This window comes from Entelurus aequoreus, linkage group LG08, assembly GCF_033978785.1.
Source record: "Entelurus aequoreus isolate RoL-2023_Sb linkage group LG08, RoL_Eaeq_v1.1, whole genome shotgun sequence".
NCBI classification, from domain to species: Eukaryota; Metazoa; Chordata; class Actinopteri; order Syngnathiformes; family Syngnathidae; genus Entelurus; species Entelurus aequoreus.
This window is the reverse complement of record NC_084738.1, coordinates 19,788,885-19,814,219: the sequence shown is the minus strand read 5'-3', so window position 1 is coordinate 19,814,219 and position 25,335 is coordinate 19,788,885. Positions and strand designations below refer to the sequence as shown.

At 39.3% G+C, this 25,335-nt stretch overlaps 2 protein-coding genes across 2 annotated transcripts in view; both read right to left on the bottom strand.

Annotated features, from left to right (window-relative positions):
* The window catches only part of LOC133655579 (ankyrin repeat and fibronectin type-III domain-containing protein 1), a 148,513-nt gene that overhangs the window by 89,527 nt on the left and 33,651 nt on the right, over positions 1–25,335 (bottom strand). Inside the window, 1 exon segment of the mRNA XM_062055856.1 lies at positions 20,010–20,132. The gene's annotated coding sequence lies outside the window, so the exon portion shown is untranslated.
* Positions 19,791–25,335, bottom strand: part of LOC133655908 (calpain-15-like) — a 113,550-nt gene continuing 108,005 nt past the window's right edge. The window contains exons 9-11 of the mRNA XM_062056531.1: positions 24,759–24,840; positions 20,010–20,132; positions 19,791–19,965 (exon numbers count right to left, since the gene is read on the bottom strand). Of these exons, the coding sequence (XP_061912515.1) occupies positions 19,791–19,965; positions 20,010–20,132; positions 24,759–24,840 (380 nt within the window). The remainder of the gene's footprint in view (positions 19,966–20,009; positions 20,133–24,758; positions 24,841–25,335) is intronic.

The following is a 25,335-nucleotide window of genomic DNA, read 5'->3' as shown; positions in this document are numbered from 1 at the left end:
AAGGAGGACTTACTTGGATAGCAGACGCGCTAGCCAACGCTAGCCGCCAACCGCATCTGTGATCGGGTGAAGTCCTTCGTCGCACCGTCGATCGCTGGAACGCAGGTAAGCACGGGTGTTGATGAGCAGATGAGGGCTGGCTGGCGTAGGTGGAGCGCTAATGTTTTTATCATAGCTCTGTGAGGTCCGGTTGCTAAGTTAGCTTCAGCGTCGTTAGCAACAGCATTGTTAAGCTTTGCCAGACTGAGAATTATTAACCGTGTAGTTACATGTACATGGTTTAATAGTATTGTTGATAAAATGTTCCTGAGGGAACTCTCCTGAAGGAATCAATAAAGTACTATCTATCTATCTATCTATCTATCTATCTATCTATCTATCTATCTATCTATCTATCTATCTATCTATCTATCTATCTATCTATCTATCTATCTATCTATCTATCTATCTATCTATCTTCAGTCTATCCTTCCAGTCAGGGATTTATTTATTTTGTTTCTATCTGCATTTGAGCCAGATGCTATCACGTTAGCTCAGTAGCTAAAGAGCTTTGCCGATGTATTGTCGTGGAGATAAAAGTCACTGTGAATGTCCATTTCGCGTTCTCGACTCTCATTTTCAAGAGGATATAGTATCCGAGGTGGTTTAAATTCAAATCCGTGATCCACAATAGAAAAAGGAGAGTGTGTGGAATCCAATGAGCCAGCTTGTACCTAAGTTACGGTCAGAGCGAAAAAATAAATGTTTTGCACTGTATTCTAGTCTGTCACTCTAACGTTCCTCATCCACAAATCTTTCATCCTCGCTCAAATTAATGGGGTAATCGTCGCTTTCTCGGTCCGAATCGCTCTAGCTGCGTTGAAAACAATAGGAAAATATGAGGACACGAACAACTGACTACGTCACGCTACTTCCGGTAGGGGCAAGGCTTTTTTTTTTATCAGAGACCAAAAGTTGCGAACTTTATCGTCGTTGTTCTATACTAAATCCTTTCAGCAAAAATATGGCAATATCGCGAAATGATCAAGTATGACACATAGAATGGATCTGCTATCCCCGTTTAAATAAAAACATTTAATTTCAGTAGGCCTTTAAAATCATAAATAAAGGTGACAAGCAGATACTTAACTATTTGTTTTTATCTCAGAAAAATAGTTTTGCAATATAGTATATAATAATATAATTGGCATGATCAGGTAATATTCAAGTTTAGAATATGCTTTTTTTTTTTTTCTGTCAAAATTGAAAGAACGAATGCATTTAGTCAAAAAATAAAATAAGTATTTTATTGAAACCCATTTTTTCCAGGCTTTCGCAGGCCAAATACAATTATGTGGCGTGCCAGGACTGGCCCCCGGCCCTTGGGTTTGACACCTGTGCCGTAAGAAGATACAATAAGCCATGCTAACCGCTAAGCTGGGGCTCTTGAATGCAAACATAGCAGGGTGAATCAATTCAAATATCGACAGTAAAGATACAGAGTATCGGTGTATATACCATAACAGTGATTAGATAGATATTTTCTGTTATCACATCATCTTTTTGACAAACTCACGATGTCGTGGACTTTCAGTATTTTCGATTCGATGAATAAAGGGTTTGTATGTTCTCTATATCCAACATTATGCATTATTCCAGTGTTTTTCAACCACTGTGCCGCGGCACACTAGTGTGCCGTGAGATATTGTCTGGTGTGCCGTGGGAGATTATGTATTTTCACCTAATTGGGTTAAAAATATTTTTTGTAAACCAGTAATTATAATCCGCGAATGATGTGTTGTTGTTGAGTGTCGGTGCTGTCTAGAGCTCGGCAAAGTAACCGTGTAATACTCTTCCATATCAGTAGGTGGCAGCAGGTAGCTAATTGCTTTGTAGATGGTTTGTCGTGATCACAATATGCAGACGACAGCGGGAGTAAGTGTACAGGTAAAAAAGTATCTAATGCTTAAACCAAAAATAAACAAAAGGCATTGAAGCTTAGGGATGGTTATGCAAAACGAAGCTAAAATTGAACTGGCTGCAAAGTAAACAAAAACAGAATGCTGGACGACAGCAAAGACTTACACTGTGAGGAGCAGCAGACGGCGTCCACAAAGTACATCCGTACATGACATGACAATCAACAACAAAATAGGAGTGCAAGACAAGAACTAAAACACGACACACAGGAAAACACCAGAACACTCCAAATAAGTCACGGCGTGATGTGACAGGTCGTGACAGCACACCTACTTTGAGACAAAAGCTATAGTGATGCATGGTTAGCATGGTTTGAATTCATATCCAACAATTGCGAGAACGACTTTTTACTTTCAATATCGGCTGTTTAATTTTTGTATGTTTTTTGCAGGTGGTGTTCCTCGACATTTTTTCAATGAAAAAAATGTGCCTTGGCGCAGAAAAGGTTGAAAAACACTGCATTATTCTAACTGATCTTTTTTGTAACACCGTTAATGAATGAAGTGTACTTCAGAAAGTCAGTAGATTTTACCAGTAAATCATCAAGTAAATTAATAATAATTTTGAGAAAGTAATATATCCGGAAATGATGCGCTATTTTACCACAAACGTCGGCAGTCAAATTAGGAACCTTTGCAACCTGTTTGGAAATGGTTCTATCATCATTCATATGCCAAATATTACATGGTGATATAAATCGTTATTGCAGAGAAGATGCATTATATGTCGCTTAAAGGCCTACTGAAACCCACTACTACCGACCACGCAGTCTGATAGTTTATATATCAATGATGAAATCTTAACATTGCAACACATGCCAATACGGCCGGGTTAGATTACTAAAGTGCAATTTTAAATTTTGCGCGAAATGTCCTGCTGAAAACGTCTCGGTATGATGACGCCTGTGCATGACGTCACGGATTGTAGAGGACATTTTGGGACACCATTGTGGCCAGCTATTAAGTCGTCTGTTTTCATCGCAAAATTTCACAGTATTCTGGACATCTGTGTTGGTGAATCTTTTGCAATTTGTTCAATGAACAATGGAGACAGCAAAGAAGAAAGCTGTTGGTGGGAAGCGGTGTATTTCGGCCGGCTGCAGCAACACAAACACGTAGCCGATGTTTCATTGTTTACATTCCCGAAAGATGACAGTCAAGCTTTACCATTGACCTGTGGAGAACTGGGACAACAGAGACTCTTACCAGGAGGACTTTGAGTTGGATACGCAGACGCGTTACCGTGAGTACGTACGCAGGTGCGGCTTCCAAACATTTGATCGCTTGCCCGTACGTGCGTGCCGCTATGTGCATGTCACGTACGTAACTTTGGGGAAATATATGTGCTGTATGAACTTTGGGGAGGTGAACGGTACTTTGGGCTGTGGGATTGAGTGTGTTGTGCGGGTGTTTGATTTGTATTGGCGGGTTATATGGACGGGAGGGGGGAGGGGTTTGTTATGCGGGATTAATTTGTGGCATATTAAATATAAGCCTGGTTGTGTTGTGGCTAATAGAGCATATACATGTCTTGTGTTTATTTACTGTTTTAGTCATTCCCAGCTGAATATCAGGTCCCACCTGCCTCTCACAGCATCTTCCCTATCTGAATCGCTTCCACTGCCCTCTAGTCTTTCACTCTCACTTTCCTCATCCACAAATCTTTCATCCTCGCTCAAATTAATGGGGAAATCGTCGCTTTCTCGGTCCGAAACGCTCTCGCTGCTGGTGGCCATGATTGTAAACAATGTGCAGATGTGAGGAGCTCCACAACCTGTGACGTCACGCGCATATCGTCTGCTACTTCCGGTACAGGCAAGGCTTTTTTATCAGCGACCAAAAGTCCTTTTTGGCAATATCGCGAAATGATCAAGTATGACACATAGAATGGACCTGCTAACCCCGTTTAAATAAGAAAATCGCATTTCAGTAGGCCTTTAATAGATTTTAGGGATTATCGCCCATCCCTAGCTGTGTGTCTAATTTCCAGTGGAGACTATATCCATGCTGCTAAACAAGCTGTACACGGACTACTCGCAGTATATCCAAGTTTCTTTTCCACAACATTGTCCATTGAGAAGACATGATAAGGTATGAGATACGTTATCAATCTTGCATCGTCCACCTCTCGCATCAGCATCCCATGCTGCACATTCTTTACCCGCATTAGATTTCAGCTCTTGTTTAGTGGTGAAATGTTGAAAACTGCCATGCCAGTTATCTTGGCTCACATCTGCTGCCGGTCACAGTTAATAACACAGTAACACAACCTTGTAGGCATTAACTGATACACACTTTGAAGGCCGTGTGCATAATTGGAACGCTGGAACAAACTGTGAATGTCCGTGCGGACGTCGCGCACGCTGATGTTTATCTCTCTTCCCCCCCCCCCCTCCCCTCCTATGGCTCTTTTTTTATCTTGTCCTCCTCTCTCCCGAGGGAGGGCGGCAGAGAAAGAGTGGGCGGCCCGCTGTATGTTTAACCTTTGGAGGTGGGCCTGCTGTGCCGAGCAAGGCTTGCCACCTGTTGGCTCCGTGTGTGAGCAAGCAGAGGTAAATCTCTCTAATTTTGATGAGCAGAGACAACAGTCGAGTCGCCATGGGGATGTGGCGGTGGCTCGGCTGCTGATGTTCTCAGGAAGGGGGTGGGGCATCTCACACACACACACACACACACACACACACACACACACACACACACACACACACACACACACACACACACACACACACACACACACATTTTTGTATTTGTTACCTTCTTGAGACCTCTGAAAAATCCCTACCTCTTAAGGACCACCCTAATTTTGATAGATTTCACCACCAGGGGTGCAAACGAGATCTCTATTTTTTGTTTTTTTGTAATGTGCTTAAGGCCGATGACAAACGAGTCATGGACCACAGATGGCCCCTGTGCCGCACTTTGGGCAACCCAGCTGTAGAGGCTAAATGTTAATGGTCACTATAGTCTTAGTACATCAGCACCGGAAGTCGTAAAATCAGATCTTCACCTGGCAATTTTTTGGGGGGATGATTAGGGAAGTCCTTCTTTAGCGTGTTTTATCATATATTGCTGCTTTTGCAACTGTCAATGTTTACTTTTGTATGCACATTAAATCAACGAAAAAATCCAGACTTTGGAGCAATGTTCACGGACTCTAGTATTTGGCTCTCTATTAGATGCAATGGTTTTCCGTATTGGGACCCTGATTTGGGTCCTAACTTGTTCACTGGTCCTCATATGGAAGGTACTTTTCCTTGTTGATGTCTCAAGAAGGGTAGTAATACAAGAACACACACACACACACACAACCACACACATTCTTGTATTTAATACATTCTTGAGACCTCTGAAAAATGCCTCGCTCTTTAGGACCACCCTAATTTTGATAGATTTCACCACCAGGGGTGCAAATGAGGTATCTATTTTTTGTTTTTTTGTAATGTGCTTAAGGCCGATGACAAACGAGTCATGGACCACAGATGGCCCCTGTGCCGCACTCTGGGCAACCCAGCTGTAGAAGCTAACTGTTAATGGCCACTATAGTCTTAGTACCGTAGTGTATTTGTTCATCCTATGGTCACATATGGGACACAGGTTGTCTTACGTCAGCACCAGAAGTCGTAAAATCTGCTGTTCACCTGGCGATTTTTTGGTGGGATGATTAGGGAAGTCTTTCTTTAGCTTGTTTTATCATATATTGCTGCCTTTGCACCTGTCAATGTTTACTTTTGTATGCACATTAAATCAACAAAAAAAATCCTGACTTTGGAGCAATGTTCACGGACTCTAGTATTTGGCTCTCTATTAGATGCAATGGTTTTCCGTATGGCAGCACGGTGGCACAGGGGTTAGTGCATGTGCCTCTCAATACGAAGGTCCTGAGTAGTCCTGAGTTCAATCCCGGGCTCGGGATCTTTCTGTGTGGAGTTTGCATGTTCTCCCTGTGACTGTGTGGGTTCCCTCCGGGTACTCCGGCTTCCTCCCACCTCCAAAGACATATATCTGGGGATAGGTTGATTGGCAACACTAAATTGACCCTAGTGTGTGAATGTGAGTGTGAATGTTGTCTGTCTATCTGTGTTGGCCCTGTGATGAGGAGGCAACTTGTCCAGGTTATACCCCGCCTTCTGCCAGAATGCAGCTGAGATAGGTTCCAGCACCCCCCGTGACCCCAGAAAAGCGGTAGAAAATGGATGGATGGATGGATGGTTTTCCGTATTGGGACCATGATTTATGTCCTAACTTGCTCACCGATCCTCATATGGAAGGTACTTTTCCTTGTTGATGTCTCAAGAAGGGTAGTAATACAAGAACACACACACACACATTCTTGTATTTGTTATCTTCTTGAGACTTCTGAAAAATGCCTAGCTCTTTAGGACCACCCTAATTTTGATATATTTCACCACTAGGGGTGCAAACGAGATCTCTATTTTTTGTTTTTTTGTAATGTGCTTAAGGCCGATGACAAACGAGTCATGGACCACAGATGGCCCCTGTGCCGCCCTTTGGGCAACCCAGCTGTAGAAGCTAACTGTTAATGGCCACTATAGTCTTAGTACTGTAGTGTATTTGTTCATCATATGGTCACATATGGGACACAGGTTGTCTTACGTCAGCACCAGAAGTCGTAAAATCAGCGTTCACCTGGCGATTTTTTTGGGGGATGAATAGGGAAGTCCTTCTTTAGCTTGTTTTATCATATATTGCTGCCCTTGCAACTGTCAATGTTTACTTTTGTATGCACATTAAATCAACAAAAAAATCCTGACTTTGGAGCAATGTTCACGGACTCTAGTATTTGGCTATCTATTAGATGCAATGGTTTTCCATATTGGGACCATGATTTGGGTCCTAACTTGTTCACTGGTCCTCATATGGAAGGTACGTTTCCTTGTTAATGTCTCAAGAAGGGTAGTAATACAAGAACACACACACACACACACACGCACACGCACACAAACACATTCTTGTATTTGTTACCTTCTTGAGACCTCTGAAAAATCCCTACCTCTTAAGGACCACCCTAATTTTGATAGATTTCACCCTAGGGGTGCAAACGAGATCTCTATTTTTTGTTTTTTTGTAATGTGCTTAAGGCCGATGACAAACGAGTCATGGACCACAGATGGCCCCTGTGCCGCCCTTTGGGCAACCCGGCTATAGCAGCTAACTGTTAATGGCCACTATAGTCTTAGTACCGTAGTGTATTTGTTCATCCTATGGTCACATATGGGACACAGGTTGTCTTACGTCAGCACCAGAAGTCGTAAAATCAGCTGTTCACCTGGCGATTTTTTGGTGGGATGATTAGGGAAGTCTTTCTTTAGCTTGTTTTATCATATATTGCTGCCTTTGCACCTGTCAATGTTTACTTTTGTATGCACATTAAATCAACAAAAAAAATCCTGACTTTGGAGCAATGTTCACGGACTCTAGTATTTGGCTCCCTATTAGATGCAATGGTTTTCCGTATGGCAGCACGGTGGAACAGGGGTTAGTGCATGTGCCTCTCAATACGAAGGTCCTGAGTAGTCCTGAGTTCAATCCCGGGCTCGGGATCTTTCTGTGTGGAGTTTGCATGTTCTCCCTGTGACTGTGTGGGTTCCCTCCGGGTACTCCGGCTTCCTCCCACCTCCAAAGACATAAATCTGGGGATAGGTTGATTGGCAACACTAAATTGACCCTAGTGTGTGAATGTGAGTGTGAATGTTGTCTGTCTATCTGTGTTGGCCCTGTGATGAGGAGGCGACTTTCCCGGGTTATACCCCGCCTTCCGCCAGAATGCAGCTGAGATAGGTTCCAGCACCCCCCGTGACCCCAGAAAAGCGGTAGAAAATGGATGGATGGATGGATGGTTTTCCGTATTGGGACCATGATTTATGTCCTAACTTACTCACCGATCCTCATATGGAAGGTACTTTTCCTTGTTGATGTCTCAAGAAGGGTAGTAATACAAGAACACACACACACACATTCTTGTATTTGCCATCTTCTTGAGACTTCTGAAAAATGCCTAGCTCTTTAGGACCACCCTAATTTTGATATATTTCACCACTAGGGGTGCAAACGAGATCTCTATTTTTTGTTTTTTTGTAATGTGCTTAAGGCCGATGACAAACGAGTCATGGACCACAGATGGCCCCTGTGCCGCACTTTGGGCAACCCAGCTGTAGAAGCTAACTGTTAATGGCCACTATAGTCTTAGTACCGTAGTGTATTTGTTCATCATATGGTCACATATGGGACACAGGTTGTCTTACGTCAGCACCAGAAGTCGTAAAATCAGCGTTCACCTGGCGATTTTTTGGGGGGATGATTAGGGAAGTCCTTCTTTAGCTTGTTTTATCATATATTGCTGCCTTTGCACCTGTCAATGTTTACTTCTGTATGCACATTAAATCAACCAAAAATCCTGACTTTGGAGCAATGTTCACAGACTCTAATATTTGGCTCTCTATTAGATGCAATGGTTTTCCGTATCGGGACCATGATTTCAGTCCTAACTTTTCCTTGTTGATGTCTCAGGAAGGGTAGAAATACAAGAACACACACAGACACACACACACACACACACACACACACACACACACACACACACACACACACACACACACACACACACACACACACGGGACCCCTCCTCTGTCAGAGCCTTGGTGACACCATGTCTCCCACGGGCGATTGAGGGCCCAGCCTGGGTGGCTCCAGGCCTTGTGTGTCTCTCAGTGTGAGCGTATGTATCACTCCAAAGGGGTCCCTGCCTGGGCCGCCATATGCCACCCACCCAGCCCAGGACGGGACAACAGGAGAGGGGCGGAGGTGACCCCTGGCCACTGACTGAAGCCACCAGTTGGCCCATTTTCTCAGTCACACGCCGGCCGGGCGCCATGTTTAAAGTCCCACGGCTGTTTACCCGGGACAGCGATGAAGGGAGATCTTTACATCTTTGTAAAAACACACACACACTGCACTGCATAGAGAGAGTGTGCATAGGTAAACATGTGCAAGGGGTAAGTTATATATGAATCATCAAGCTGACAATATGCAAAACAATACATCACAACATCTGTTGAATTCAATTCACTGCAGAAAGAGACCTAAACACAAGACGACCCTCAATATAAGACCACCCCTTCTTTTTCCAACTTTGCAGCAATTTTACTGAAATATAAACAAAATAATGCACAGGTCCAGGAAATCTACTTAAATACAAAGATTCAAGGAAATGTATTATCATACCAGCACACATGAGACGGCACAAAATTTTGTTCCCAAATCCCAGATTTGGGGGCAGCACGGTGAAAAAGGGGTTAGCGCGTCTGCCTCACAATACTAAGGTCCTGGGTTCGATCCTGCGGTCGGGATCTTTCTGTGTGGAGTTTGCATGTCCACCCCGTGACTGCGTGGGTTCCCTCCGGGTACTCCGGCTTCCTCCCACCTCCAAAGACATGCACCTGGGGATAGGTTGATTGGCAACACTTAATTGGCACTAGTGTGTGAATGTGAGTATGAATGTTATCTGTCTATCTGTGTTGGCCCTGTGATGAGGTGGCGACTTGTCCAGGGGGTAGCCCGCCTTCCGCCCGAATGTAGCTGAGATAGGCTTCAGCACCCCCTGCGACCCCGAGAGGGACAAGTGGTAGAAAAATGGAAGGAGGAATGGATCCCAGATTTGGCAATATGAGTAGCACAAGAACAATAGTATGTACATAATAATATAAATATAATTAAATATAAATAGAACAAGTTATAAATAGCATATGTCACTAAGAATAAAATATATATGTGGAATGGAATGCATTTAAAAATAAAATCAATTGTGATCCTTTAGCGCAGGGGTGTCAAACGTACGGCCCGAGGGACGGATCAGGCTCGCGAACAGGTTTTATCCGGCCCGCGGGATAAGTTTTCTAAGTATAAAAATGTACCTGACATTTTTGAATGAAAGAAACAACTGTTCTAAATGTGTTCACTGGATGTCGCAATAGCAATTCTTTGTATCTTTGTAGATGATGCTACATATGTACAAAATAAACCACATGATGTTAGTGCACCAGTTGAGGAAAATTATCAAACTACATAAATAACATACTGTAATTTGATATAATTTTCTTATCTTGATAGATTGAAAATTAACACCAATGAGTTGACTGATGAACATTATCACATAATTTATTCAGAAAAAATAAATAACGACAAATAAAGATAGAATACTATTAACCGCAACATGTAAGTTTAAAAAAAACAAACAACAACATTATCCATCCATCCATTTTCTACCGCTTATTCCCTTCAGGGTTGCGGGGGGTGCTGGAGCCTATCTCAGCTACAATCGGGCAGAAGGCGGGGTACACCCTGGACAAGTCGCCACCTCATCGCAGGGCCAACACAGATAGACAGACAACATTCACACCATACTTGCCAACCTTGAGACCTCCAAATTCGGGAGATGGGGGGGGTTTGCGGTGAAGGGGGCGGGGTTTTGGGGGGAAGGGTTGGGGAGGGCGGGCATTGGTGGTAGCGGAGGGTGTATATTGTAGCGTCCCGGAAGAGTTAGTGCTGCAAGGGATTCTGGGTATTTGTTCTGTTGTGTTTATGTTGTGTTCCGGTGCGGATGTTCTCCCGAAATGTGTTTGTCCTTCTTGTTTGGTGTGGGTGGCGCATATTAGTAACAGTGTTAAAGTTGTTTATACGGCTACCCTCAGTGTGACCTGTATCGCCGTTGATCAAGTATTCCTTGCATTCACGTGTGTGTGAAAGCCGCATATATCATGTGACTGGGCCGGCACGTTGTTTGTATGGCGGAAAAGCGGACGCCAAAGGCAGTGCCTTTAAGGAACGCCCCCGATAATGTTGTCCGGGTGGAGTCCGGGAGAAATTCGGGAGAATGGTTGCCCCGGGAGATTTTTGGGAGGGGCACTGAAATTCGGGAGTCTCCCGGGAAAATCTGGAGGGTTGGCAAGTATGATTCACACTCACATTCACACACTAGAGCCAATTTAGTGTTGCCAATCAATCTATCCCCAGGTGCATGTCTTTGGAGGTGGGAGGAAGCCGGAGTACCCGGAGGGAACCCACGCAGTCACGGGGAGAACATTCAAACTCCACACAGAAAGATCCCGAGCGCAGGATCGAACCCAGGACCTTCGTATTGTGAGGCAGACGCACTAACCCCTCTTCTACCGTGCTGCCGTTGTGCACAATAACATTGTGATTTGTACAATTTCAGAATGTGCGTATTCCATTTTTAAACAAAGAAAATAATCGGAAGATGTCTTTATTTTTAAGTTATCATGCCGTGATTTTACCAGTCCGGCCCACTTGGGAGTAGACTTTTCTCCATGTGGCCCTCGATCTAAAATGAGTTTGACACCCCTGCTTTAGTGCAAATAGAATCTAAAATGAATGACAACAAACCAAGCCAGTGGTTATAACTATCTACTTTACTATTTATTCATTGGAAGGGTGGGAGTTGTGGAGATTGTTGGAGGCTTGGGGCAGCCATGACATTATGTTCTTTACAAGTGTATATAAACTTTTGACCACGACTGTATTTGAAAACGCTCTGAAGTGGGAAAGGGGTAGGATTAAATACATTTTGCTTCATCCTACTCCTTTTCAGACATGATGTAAAGTGAAATTATGTGAAATTGTGTGATGCATTATGCTGTAAGTGTGTTGGCAACACTAAATTGGCCCTAGTGTGTAAATGTGAGTGTGAATGTTGTCTATCTGTGTTGGCCCTGCGATGAGGTGGCGACTTGTCCAGGGTGTACCCCGCCTTCCGCCCGAATGCAGCTGAGATAGGCACTATTGAATCCAATACAAGAAGCTCTGTTTTCATCTCAAAATTCCACAGTATTCTGGACATCTGTGTTGGTGAATCTTTTGCAATTTGTTTAATGAACAATGAAGACTGCAAAGAAGAAAGTTGTAGGTGGGATCGGTGAATTAGCGGCTAGCTACAGCAACACAACCAGGAGGACTTTGACTTGGATAGCAGACACGCTATCCGACGCTAGCCGCCGACCGCACGGATGATCGGGTGAAGTCCTTCGTCGCTCCGTCGATCGCTGGAACGCAGGTGAGCATGGGTGTTGATGAGCAGATGAGGGCTAGCTGGCGTAGGTGGATAGCTAATGTTTTTAGCATAGCTCTGTGAGGTCCCGTTGCTAAGTTAGCTTCTATGGCATCGTTAGCAACAGCATTGTTAAGCTTCGCCAGGCTGGAAAGCATTAACCGTGTATTTACATGTCCATGGTTTAGTAGTATTGTTGATTTTCTGTCTATCCTTCCAGTCAGGGGTTTATTTCTTTTGTTTCTATCTGCAGTTAAGCCCGATGCTATCACGTTAGCTCCGTAGCTAAAGTGCTTCGCCGATGTATTGTCGTGGAGATAAAAGTCACTGTGAATGTCCATTTTGCATTCTCGACTCTCATTTTCAAGAGGATATAGTATCCGAGGTGGTTTGAAATACAAATCCGTGATCCACAATAGAAAAAGGAGAGAGTGTGGAATCCAATGAGCCAGCTTGTACCTAAGTTACGGTCAGAGCGAAAAAAGATACGTCCTGCACTGCACTCTAGTCCTTCACTCTCACGTTCCTCATCCACAAATCTTTCATCCTGGCTCAAATTAATGGGGTAATCGTCGCTTTCTCGGTCCGAATCTCTCTCGCTGCATTGTAAACAATGTGAAAATTTGAGGAGCCCTTCCTCCGGTGACGTCACGCTACTTCCGGTACAGGCAAGGCTTTTTTTTATCAGCGACCAAAAGTTGCGTCCTTTATCGTCGTTGTTCTCTACTAAATCCTTTCAGCAAAAATATGGCAATATCGTGAAATGATCAAGTATGACACATAGAATGGATCTGCTATCCCCGTTTAAATTTAAAAAATTCATTTCAGTAGGCCTTTAAGTGTTCCTCATACAGAGTGTGATGGGGAGATATGTGTTTTCTTTAAGTAGGAGAATAGTATACATTGCTACAGAACACCATGAAAGTATTTATCAAGTAAAACAAAATTTACAGAGTCCATTTGTTACTTTTAAAGACGGGGTTCTATGCATAAAACAGGGACGTGATTGGGCAGCTTCTGTGACTTATTATGTAATGCGTCGCAAATATTCCAAACCAAAATGCCGTCTGCTGGATGGATTTGGTTCTGTCTATATTCTACTAGCTCAGATTCCACAAAAAGCTTCTAAAAGCTGTCATTTTTAAGGCCATGTATGTCTTTGGTCCTTGTGGCGTTCACGTTAGAGCTAAAGTGGTATCTCAAGTCAACTTCAGATGGCCCCAAATTAAGAGTGTTTTGAGATAAGAGCCGTGTCTCGTCTAATTGCCGTGCTTTCAGTTGAAAGCAAAAATATGAGTTACAAGCAGCCCCGCCATTAGCTGGCGTAGCAAATGTCACACTGGACCCTGTAAGATCCACCCAAAACATCTGGTTTTATTTGCTAGCGTTAGCTTATAGCTAGATATCAACATCCATCCATCAATCCATTTTCTACCGCTTGTCCCTTTCGGGGTCGCAGGGGGGTGCTGGAGCCTATCTAAGCTGCATTCGAGAGGGAGGCGGGGTACACCCTGGACAAGTCGCCACCTCATCGCACAGATAGACAGACAACATTCACACTCACATTCACACACTAGGGCCAATTTAGTGTTGCCAATCAACCTATCCCCAGGTGCATGTCTTTAGAGATCAACATAACTTTTTTTTTTTTCCAACCATGGGAAGGAAGAAAGTGAGTGAAACTGAAATCTAAGTAAGATTAAATATCTCAAATAAGGGTGATATTTGCTTATTTTCTGTCTGATAAGATCATTCTTCTCACTAAGCAGATTTTATGTTAGAGTGTTTTACTTGTTTTAAGGGTTTTGGTCCTAAATGATCTCAGTAAGATATTACAGCTTGTAGCTGAGATTTTATGACCTATATTGAGTAAAACATGCTTGAAACTAGAATATCAACTGATGCAAAGCTGTGTCATCAACACTCACAAGTATAAAACTTATTTTTCAAAGTAATAATTTCTTACTTCAAGCATGAAAAAAAAAATCATGATATCATTATGTCAAGATAATGGCACTAGCATTTACTTATTTAAGAATATTTTTCAACATATTGAGCAAAAAGGTCCCATTTTTTTTCTCTACCAAGAAAAGAGCACTTGTTATTAGTGAGAATATACTTATTTTAAGGTATTTTTTGGGTTCATTGAGGTTAGCTAATTTTACTTATTTTGGAAAGTCTTGACAGGCCAAATTTTCTTGTTCTATTGGCAGATCATTTTGCTTAGTTCTAATAAAATACCCCTATTTTTTATATTTTTTTATTGTTTTTGAACACTGACTTTTTGCAGTGTGGGAAGAAGAAGTGGATGACATTTATTGAACTATAGAACAATTGGAGCGTATCACTGCTAGTCTGCACCATACTGAAGCTGAATCAGTCAAAAATAATACCTAAACAGCCGACATCTATCCATGAAAATATTAAAAAGCTACTGACGCTATGTTTAATGGAGAAGCAACTGGGAGGACATAACATAGAAGTCATCACCAAGGTAAATAATGTAGATTATCATTACAACACTTCATAAAACTGTAGTTAGTTGAACATTTTATTGCATTGTTGTATTGCAATATTTCTAATCTAAAAGGCTGTTTTTCTTTTCAAAAGGCATATTGCATCTTAAAATTGTGCTGTATTTAGAGGTTTAGAGGGGAGACAAGCACCAATTAAATTGACATTAATTAATTCCAATGGGAGACATTGATTTGAGATGCAAGTGTTTGAAATCAAGACAGAGGTTGGCAACCTTCAGCATACGGAGAGCCATTCTAGCCCATTTCCCATCAAATAAAACCCATGTCGAGCCGCAAACTCTGTTTGATTCCTAAAATGACGATAACACCACTTTTGGGGGTGTGGTGTGCATTTGAGTACAGTTGAATTTTTCTGACTGCTCCGAGCGGGGCGCGATGCGAGCGTGCTGACTATCGAGCTAAAAGCTGGGGCTTTTTCGCCCGAAAGCCCGGCTCTGATTTGTTCCACTAATGCAATAAAATATCCAATTTATAGACACATGAGAAAGCTGATGCAATGTTTGTGTTTGGATGAATGTCAGTTGTGCTGAATTAGCACACAGTGATGTATTTTATGTATAAATGTGTGTTCTAATGCTATTATTTAATACAGCGGACATCCTTCACGTTAAGAACTGTTCCAGTATTCATTAACTCGATTCACTTTTTATTACTAAAGGGAATAAAATCACATAAATTAAGTCAAACTGTCATTTCATCATCAACCGTCTACTAATCCGATCAATACTAATAACTGCAGCCATAGCATTTCCTTTAAGCTCTGGACTTTGATAAAGCTACAAAACTGCTGCAGTTTGAGAGTCTTGTACATACGAGCTCTCCCGGCTACTGAATTCCCTTAACAGTCGCAGTCTGTTTGGCTCTCAGTGTAAACGCCAGTGGTCCACTAAATGTATAGTAGTTAAAGTGTTGAGCCACCTGAGACTGTTTTACTGTGGAGGGCTGCCCACACGTCTACTAGTGGTGTATTTTACATACCTGCTGTGCTAGTCTAACTTACAGTTTACATTGGCAGAGTAAGAAGTCATAATTTAGTTCTTGAATGACATAATTGTTGTATTAATCTACTCCAGTGCTTTTTTTTGACTCTTTTGGGAGTATTTTTATTTTACAGATTTAGAAATGTATATATTTACTTAAGACTTTTTAATGGGAAAGCTATCAGTTAAATTAATTTTCAATATGAATACACAAAAACATTGTCATGCATGAATGTGTAATATACATTTATTATGTTAAATACACTACCGTTCAAAAGTTTGGGGTCACATTGAAATGTCCTTATTTTTGAAGGAAAAGCACTGTACTTTTCAATGAAGATAACTTTAAACTAGTCTTAAGCTTAAAGAAATACACTCTATACATTACTAATGTGGTAAATGACTATTCTAGCTGCAAATGTCTGGTTTTTGGTGCAATATCTACATAGGTGTATAGAGGCCCATTTCCAGCAACTATCACGCCAGTGTTCTAATGGTACAATGTGTTTGCTCATTGGCTCAGAAGGCTAATTGATGATTAGAAAACCCTTGTGCAATCATGTTCACACATCTGAAAACAGTTTAGCTCGTTACAGAAGCTACAAAACTGACCTTCCTTTGAGCAGATTGAGTTTCTGGAGCATCACATTTGTGGGGTCAATTAAACGCTCAAAATGGCCAGAAAAAGAGAACTTTCATCTGAAACTCGACAGTCTATTCTTGTTCTTAGAAATGAAGGCTATTCCACAAAATTATTTGGGTGACCCCAAACTTTTGAACGGTAGTGTATATTATGTACTGTTTTGGGAAAATGTGTTTTATTCATTTGACCCTTTACCTTATCAAATATATATATACATATGTAAATATATAAATATAATACACACACACACACATATATATATATATATATATATATATATATATATATATATATATATATATATATATATATATATATATATATATATATATATATATACATACATATATATATATATATATATATATATATATATATATATATATATATATATATATATATATATATATACATACATATATATATATATATATATATATATATATATATATGTATATATATATATATATATATATATATATATATATATATATATATATACATACATATATATATATATATATGTATATATATATATATATATATATATATATATATATATATATATATATATATATATATATATATATAAACATATATATACAAATATACATACATACATAATATATATATATATATATATATATATATATATATATATATATATATATATATATATATATATATATATATATATATATATATATATATATATATATATATATATGTATATAAATATATATATATATATATATATATATATATATATATATATATATATATATATATATATATATATATATATATAATAGAATAGAATAGAATCCCTGGGGTAAATTCAGCACCACAGTTTGCTCACAATAGACAAGAATAATAATAATAAATAATATAATAATATAATACATTATATATAAATAATATAAATATATTCTACATATACTACATATACTCTACATTTAAGTGCAGTCAAGAAGGAACACATGTATTATACATACATATACAGTATATACACAAATATATATACAGTACATACATATATACACATACATATACATATACTGAACACAAATATAAACGCAATACTTTTGTTTTTGCTCCCATTTTTAAACAAGAACTTCCAGGAATTGTGTACAGATCCTTGCAACATGGGGCCGTGCATTGTCATGCTGCAACATGAGGTGATGATCTCCAGTGAATGACACAACAATGGGCCTCAGCATCTCGTCGCATCTCTGTGCATTCAAAATGCCATCAATAAAATGCACTTGCGTTCATTGTCCATAACATATGCCTACCCATACCATAACCCCAACCCCACCATGGGTCACTAGATTCACAACGTTGATGTTAACAAACCACTCTCCTACACGACGCCACATACACTGTCTGCCATTTGCCCTGAACAGTGAAAACCAGGATTCATCCGTGAAGAGAACATCTCTTCAACATACCAGATGCTATCGAATGTGAGCATTTGCCCACTAAAGTTGGTTACGACGACAAATTACAGTCAGGTCGAGACCCCGATGAGGATGACAAGCATGCAGATGAGCTTCCCTGAGACGGTTTCTCACAGTTTGTGCAGAAATTATTTGGTTATGCAAACCAATTGTTGCAGCAGCTGTTGTGGTGGCTGGTCTCAGACAATCATGGAGGTGCAACTGCTTGATGTGGAGGTCCCGGGCTGGTGTGGTTACACGTGGTCTGCGGTTGTGAGGCTGGTTGGATGTACTGCCAAATTCTCTGAAACACCTTTGGAGACGACTTGTGGTTGAGAAATGAACATTCAATTCACGGGCAACAGCTTTGGTGGACATTCCTGCAGTCAGCATGCCGACTGCACGCTCCCTCAAAACTTGCAACATCCGTGGTATTGTGCTGTGTGATAAAACTGCACATTTCAGAGTGGCCTTTTATTGTGGACAGCCTAAGGCACACCTGTGCAATAATAATGCTGTTTAATCAGCATCTTGATGTGCAACACCTGTGAGGTGGGTTGGATTATTGTAGCAGAAAGGAAATGCTCACTAACACAGACTTAGACATATTTGAGAACAATGTTTGAGAGGAATGAGCCTTTTGTGTATATAGTAAAAGTTTTAGATCTTTGAGTTTAACTCATGAAAAATGGGAGCAAAAACAAACATGTTGTGTTTATATGTTTGTTCAGTGTATACAGACACATACACTTATATACAAATACATAGACACATACATATACACACACACACACATATATATATATATATATATATATATATATATACATACATATAGACACACATACATATATTTATATATATACACATATACATACAGTATATGTATACAAATACACACACACATGTATATATATATATATATATATATATATATATATATATATATATATATATATATATATATATATATATATATATATATATATATATATATATACATCTATATATACACACAGATTAAACGTTTTGTCAGGTTTGTGTTATAGGTTACACAAAACATAGTATCAGTATCAAAATTTCCATTTTCATTCATCATATTACGTCTTTTTGTTCTTTTTTTTACATTTTTAGTCTTTTTTTCAGTTTGATTTTATTTCGATAATATGCTATGGGCCAACAAAATGCGAGTTGCTGGGCCACACTTTGGACACCCCTGGTATGTAAGTTGTATTGTTTTGGTAATGTTAAATAGTGGTAAGTGTGCATTTATTATTTGATTATATTTTGTATTTAGTGATCTATATTATCAGATTGTGTGCAATGGTTGCCCACTGCTCCCTTTTGTGCACACGGCGCAGGTATGATTTCCGACCAGGTCTTCAGCACTCAATTATTCAAGATGTCCAGTGCAAAAAAATCTAATTAGCTTGTATTATTATTACTTTATACATCACATTATAAGGGAAAATAATACATTTTTACATACATTTCTAATCTTTAAAATCCATCCATTCATCCATTTTCTACCGCTTGTCCCTTTTGGGGTCGCGGGGGGTGCTAGAGCCTATCTCAGCTGCATTCGACTAAACACTATTTTAATACTTACCAACATAAAACTGCACATGTGACAGTTTGAAATTAAAATTCCAAAATAATACAATCATCACACAATAATATTAGATAAGTACATTCAATGCAAATAATTCATTGGAGGTTTTCAGCAGGCATCAATTTGCTTGCGGTTTGCTTTTAACCACAATGATGACAATGATGTCATTCTCGTGATGGCAGCTCACTGCGGAGAAAGTGAGATCTGTGGCTGCAGCCCCCCTGCGTTTTTCTCGTAAATAAGCATGTCCAATCTTCCGCTGCGTTCCATTAACACCAGACCACATCAACTTTAAAAGGCCCGGTCCAGCCACTCGCCGGCGACACAGAGCTGTTAAAAATAAAGGACCTCACACCGCACATACAGTAAAACGCCGCCATCCAGCTCACGGACCACACATCCATTCCCGACTTCAACCTTTAGAGTAGACCACACAACAAGTCTCGTAAGGTGGACTAAAGACCTCGTACAACCTGACATTGGGTCCTTACTTGACTCTATGGAGAACCTTGCACCTGTACTTCAAACCACTAAGATCTACGGCTCTTTGGGTCCCCCCTCCAATGGGACCAGATAGGAAGAGCCCCGGATACACAACAGGAAGTTGAGTGAGGATGCCAGACCAGGAACAAGGGAGATTGACGGCAAGCAGATTTTTGTTGGTTTCCCTCTCCTTTTATCGTCAGCCTGCCGACTGACTGGAACACGGCCACTGGCCAAAGAAACTCAAACGTTGAACGCGGTCTCTGTGCTTACCAATCAACACTGAGGGAGCGTCTCCGGTAAGAATGGGCTCGCTCCGATGTGGTCTTCTCAGCTTTGGCGGGACGTTCTTTGAGGGACAGACGATGAGTAAACTTGGAGATTCCAGACTCAGACCTAAGAAAAGGGGAAAAACAAACAAACAAAAAAAAGACCTGGAGATTAGCTTAGACATTTTACGAGGTCATTGACATAAAGTTCTCTAGGCTGTCATGCTCTGCAAATCAAAACTTCTGCTCCCAAACGCTGAAGAGTTCTTGTTCCAGTAATCAGCTGGGAATTCTTATTTCCGACACTGTTCGGGTCAACTCGAGTAAAAGGCTGATCAAATCCCCAACCAGGCACCTGGATGCTTGCCAAATAATGAATTTATTTGTGTATTTGTTGAAGTTGATTCATATTCTCTGAGTCATTTATTATTAAATTATGAACAGTATGGGCCTGATCTGCTAAGACCCCCAAATAACACGTGCTAAATAGTGTGTGCAAAGTATAAAATTATTTGTACTATTTAGTGAGCAAGTTGCGGGTGATTTACTAAGACTGTATGTTCAGTTTAGTCCAGTTTCAGTTTATTTCGAACATGCATACGATACAATGTAATACAGCACATATTTCCAGTTGTTTCATTACAACACGTCCGAAAAGGAGTGGGAAGAAGCAGAGCTTATTTAATCCTACTCCTTTTCATACCATAGCAATTGTATCCAATTTCCTTGTTCTCTGTAACAGAACAGTGAACAAATAAATAATATACCAATTTATCAATTGAAACTGTGCAAAAGTGGTACAGACCGCCAAATTCGAATGAGGATTTTGCGTGTACACCTTCGGTCACCATGGAGATACTCATTTCCCCACACGTTTATGGCATCATATGCTCCAACCATTGCCATTGTTTTGCCATGTTGTTGAAATGCAGCACACAAGTATAATACTATGAATACCATTTTCTAAACTTTATTGAAGCGCCATCTAGACAACATAACCTACTTTTAGCACACCAAATGTATACTCTGGGAGGCACTGCGGTATTGTGATGGTGCGTCTGGAATGATCCCAATGAAAGAAAGTGCATATTGCAAGTTATTTTTTATGTATCATAAACACACACACATAAACAATAAAAATGCCAGCAAACACAAAAAATGATCCAGCAGCTATGAAATAAATAAATGACATTGCTGAATATACAATACATCTAATAGTTTTATTTCTAACAGTCCAAACATGTTGACATGCACATAAATAGAACATTCTCTCTCTTTCAATCGTCTAACTTTGCATCCATTTGTGTGTAACTTTGCCAGTCTGCACATACTTTCCAAACATGCTAAATGTAGACGCAAAACAGCAGCTGCAGAACAGTTTCAGTCTTAATAAATCACACATAAAGTGCTAAATTGAAATATATATTTGTATCTCCTCCTCCCATGTTGTGGGCGTTTTGATAATCACCATATATATTCTGCATATTCATGAAGGTAAACATGCTAAATAAATTGCACTCCCTATTTTGCTGATTGACGAGATGCAATCCTCTTAGCTTAGTAGCTCAGCTTTGCATGCCCTATCAAGTTTGTGTATTTTAGGACACGCAAACATTTAGTAGATCAAGTCCTATATGTCTACAGGTATTGTAAGGCTGTCAAAGTTAACACGTTAACTCATGCGATTAATCACAAAAACATTATTATATTATTTGTATATAAACGGAGATTGAACAAATAAATGACGTGCATTCAAGTAAAATATTTTAAGAAAGTTGCTGTACAACATTCTCACAAAATTCTGACAAAACATATTTTTTTTTTCAATTATTATCATGCATGCAGGTAATTTACTGCGATTAATCACAATTATTCAAAATGCAAAAGTGTGATTCATCTGATTAAAATATGTACCTGTTATCGTTTCTCTATAAACCCCAGAAATAAACCGATCTAATTTTCAGCTGAATTGTGTTTTTTGTAACTATCAATGGAAGTCTCCCTGCAATTTAAAAGTAACCTTATTTAAACCATTTTCCCTAATTAACAATTACAGTGCACTTTGATTTAGTAGTGGGGCGTTCAGGAGCAGCTAAAACTCTTCATTTTATTTCTGTTCTCCCTTGCAAACATGAAAACACACAGCTTGAAAAGCTATAAAAGTTGGACACTTATTATTGATGACCAAAATGCATCCCAGACAAGTCAGCACCGCAGATTCATGTAAAGTACTAAAACACATTTAAATAGCAAATTACTCAATCAACGTGAAATATTATTGTCGGACACAAAATGTCATGGTGAAATATTTCCTTAACACTGTAACAATGCCAAAAGTTCCCAGAGGACACAAGGGAGGGTTGTAGACTGGGCCTTCCGTTTGCCAAATCATTTTTACAGGGGAAAAAAAAAAAATCTTCTCGACTTGGTGGATAATTTTCCAGTTAGACTTTTAACAGAAAATAGGATTCAAGGTAAACAAATTAAATTGCAAACGTTTTAACAGATTAATGTGCATTTTGTGTACTCATCGGAAAAGCTAAACTGTTAGCTCAAGGCGTTTCATTCAAAATTAAAGCTATACAAATACATCAGAAGTCATTTAGATATTTTCACTCATTAGGGTTTGGTCAAAATATTGTATTATAACAAACAAAACGAAACTTAAGTAATAACAAACATATATTTTAACATTATCCAACATCAATTTCAAACAATTAAAACATACATATATATATATATATATATATATATATATATATATATATATATATATATATATATATATATATATATATATATATATATATATATATATATATATATATATATATATATAGTTTGGGGACCCCTGGTTTAATGGTTAGAATTGTCATCTCTGTTCCTTAAATTTGCCAAAAATGGCAAGGCTAAACAGAAGCCAACACACACCAAAAATGCTCTTTTGAAAATGCATTTCTTTTACACCACACTCAACTTAAGAAAAGTATTAAGTCATATTTGCCACCAGATGGAGCTATGCTTTCCCATTCAAAGCATGCAGAAAAATGTCTCACTTTTTTACGGTTTTCTGCAAAAGTGCCTTTCTCCTGAAATATATATATATATATATATATATATATATATATATATATATATATATATATATATATATATATATATATATATATATATATATATATATATATATATATATATATATATATATATATATATATATATATATCTTTGCAGATTAGACAAACTGCCTTCTCCTTACCATGGACAAAAAAAAGTAATATGTCCACTGATGTTTAAAAACTCTACACTCTGAATCTAAAAAAAAAGACCCCGAGAGTAACAAGCTGTAGAAAATGTATTGATGAATGGGCGAAAAAGGACAGATAAAAAAAATATTAATTATAAAAAAATATATATATATATATATACATACCGTATTTCCTTGAATAGCCGCAGGGGCGTTAATTAATTTAAAACCTCCTGTCACTCCTGCGTTTACCGGAAACCGGCGGGATGGCCGTGCATGCGGTAATTATTTTAAAACCTCTTCTCACTCCGGCGTTTACCAAGAGGAATCCATAAAATTTAGACGTGCGCTTTGAGTGTGATGTAAGCATACCATCATGAAAAGCACATTTAATTAAAAAAAAACGTTATTATGGTCTTACCTGTACTTATAAATGGAGTCCATTTGCAGCTCCTTCTGACCAAAAGCATCGATAACTTGTTTATAGAAGTCTTCATTATTTTCTTTTTTCCGTTTTAAAAGTCTCTGTCTCGATGGAGATATTCCTTTAATTATTACCTCCTGCTTCCATTGAAAGTCCAGTTTAGAAAACTGTTTTATTTTAGATACCGGTATGTAATCCTCCATGTTAGAAGAAAAAAAATCTCTTGCTGCGTGTGTTCACTTCTTCTGCAGTACCGGAAGTCGCAAGAAGGATCACTAGCGCGGCAGCGCCCTCTACCACCAGGAGGCGGGAGTCATTTAATGACTTATACAGTATTTCACACACGCAGCTACGGTATATTAATAAAACATAGCTGCTTACTGTTCTCTTTAGCATACTGTACCGGTATTCAATAGCTTGGACCTTAAATCCTACTGAATAGCTCTTTATCTTTTTTCCTTTGTGCGATTGTAAACTACTGAAAGCAGCTTCCTCCATTTTGAAAATGAGGACAGATGCGTCACTCGTGACGTAACGAATTTGACCCGGTGGAAGTTCTAGCCATATGCTAAATATTTTGCGAAACGAGTTTGACCCGGTGAAAATTATAGACATGCGATAATAAAATTAATATTTTGCGAAACGAATTTGATCCGGCTTCAATAATAAACCGGCGATAAGGCCAAGCATGGGTTAATTATTTTGAGAAACGAGTTTGACCCGGCAGTAATTGTAGACGTGCGAATACTATATTCCCTGCGGCAATTCAAGGAAATACGGTATATTTTTTTTACTCGGGGCTTCCCGCGGGCCGGACTTTGGACGCTGGCGGGCCGTAGTTTGGGGACCACTGCATTAAACAAAGAAAGTAAATATTTCAAACAGATAAAATGGCTTCAAAATAAATAAAACAATGAATTACACATTTCCCTGAGAACTATTCATGGTTATTTAACATTTGTAGAAGAATTCAGCTTTTTTTTTTTTCACTAACTAATTAATAACTAAGGGTGCACCGTGCACGAAAGAGCAAAACAAGCTCTCTTTTTGCCTTTCTTGTCGCGCTGCAAGCTTTCTCTGACCTCACGGTGTGAACAAACATGCCGTCGATGGTGTGGGACTTCTTCTTCACTGAGCTTTCGCGTGCTATTTGCTCCAAATGTTCTGCAAACATTTTGCGAGGAGGGAAAAAACATGGGAGCTTCAACACATCAAAACCTTATCAGCCACCTGAAATGCCAGCATTGCTACCACGGTGTTATGAAAGCCTGCTGCTAAAGAAGCAGACCCAAAGCCAGACGCAAAAGTGCCAACATTTTGCCCAAGACAACCTGAAGGTTAAAACAATCAAAGATACTGGCTTTTGTCAGACCAAATCGACAGATATGCTTTGTCGAATCCAAAAGCCGTTCTTAACTCCAGATGTGCAAAAACTACAGTTACATATAAAGGTAAAAAAAAATTAAAATAGATATAAATAAGTTATCAATTGTTCACCACTGGAGTTAAAGTCACAGTCGGACATTAAACTTTTCTCCACAAAACTGAAAAAGTGGCTTAAGGAAAATCAGAAGTGTGAGCCCTAGAACTGGATGTAGTGTGGACAAATGGGGCCAATTATTTTCAATGTGTTTTTATTTTTGTACTTGTCTTAATCCT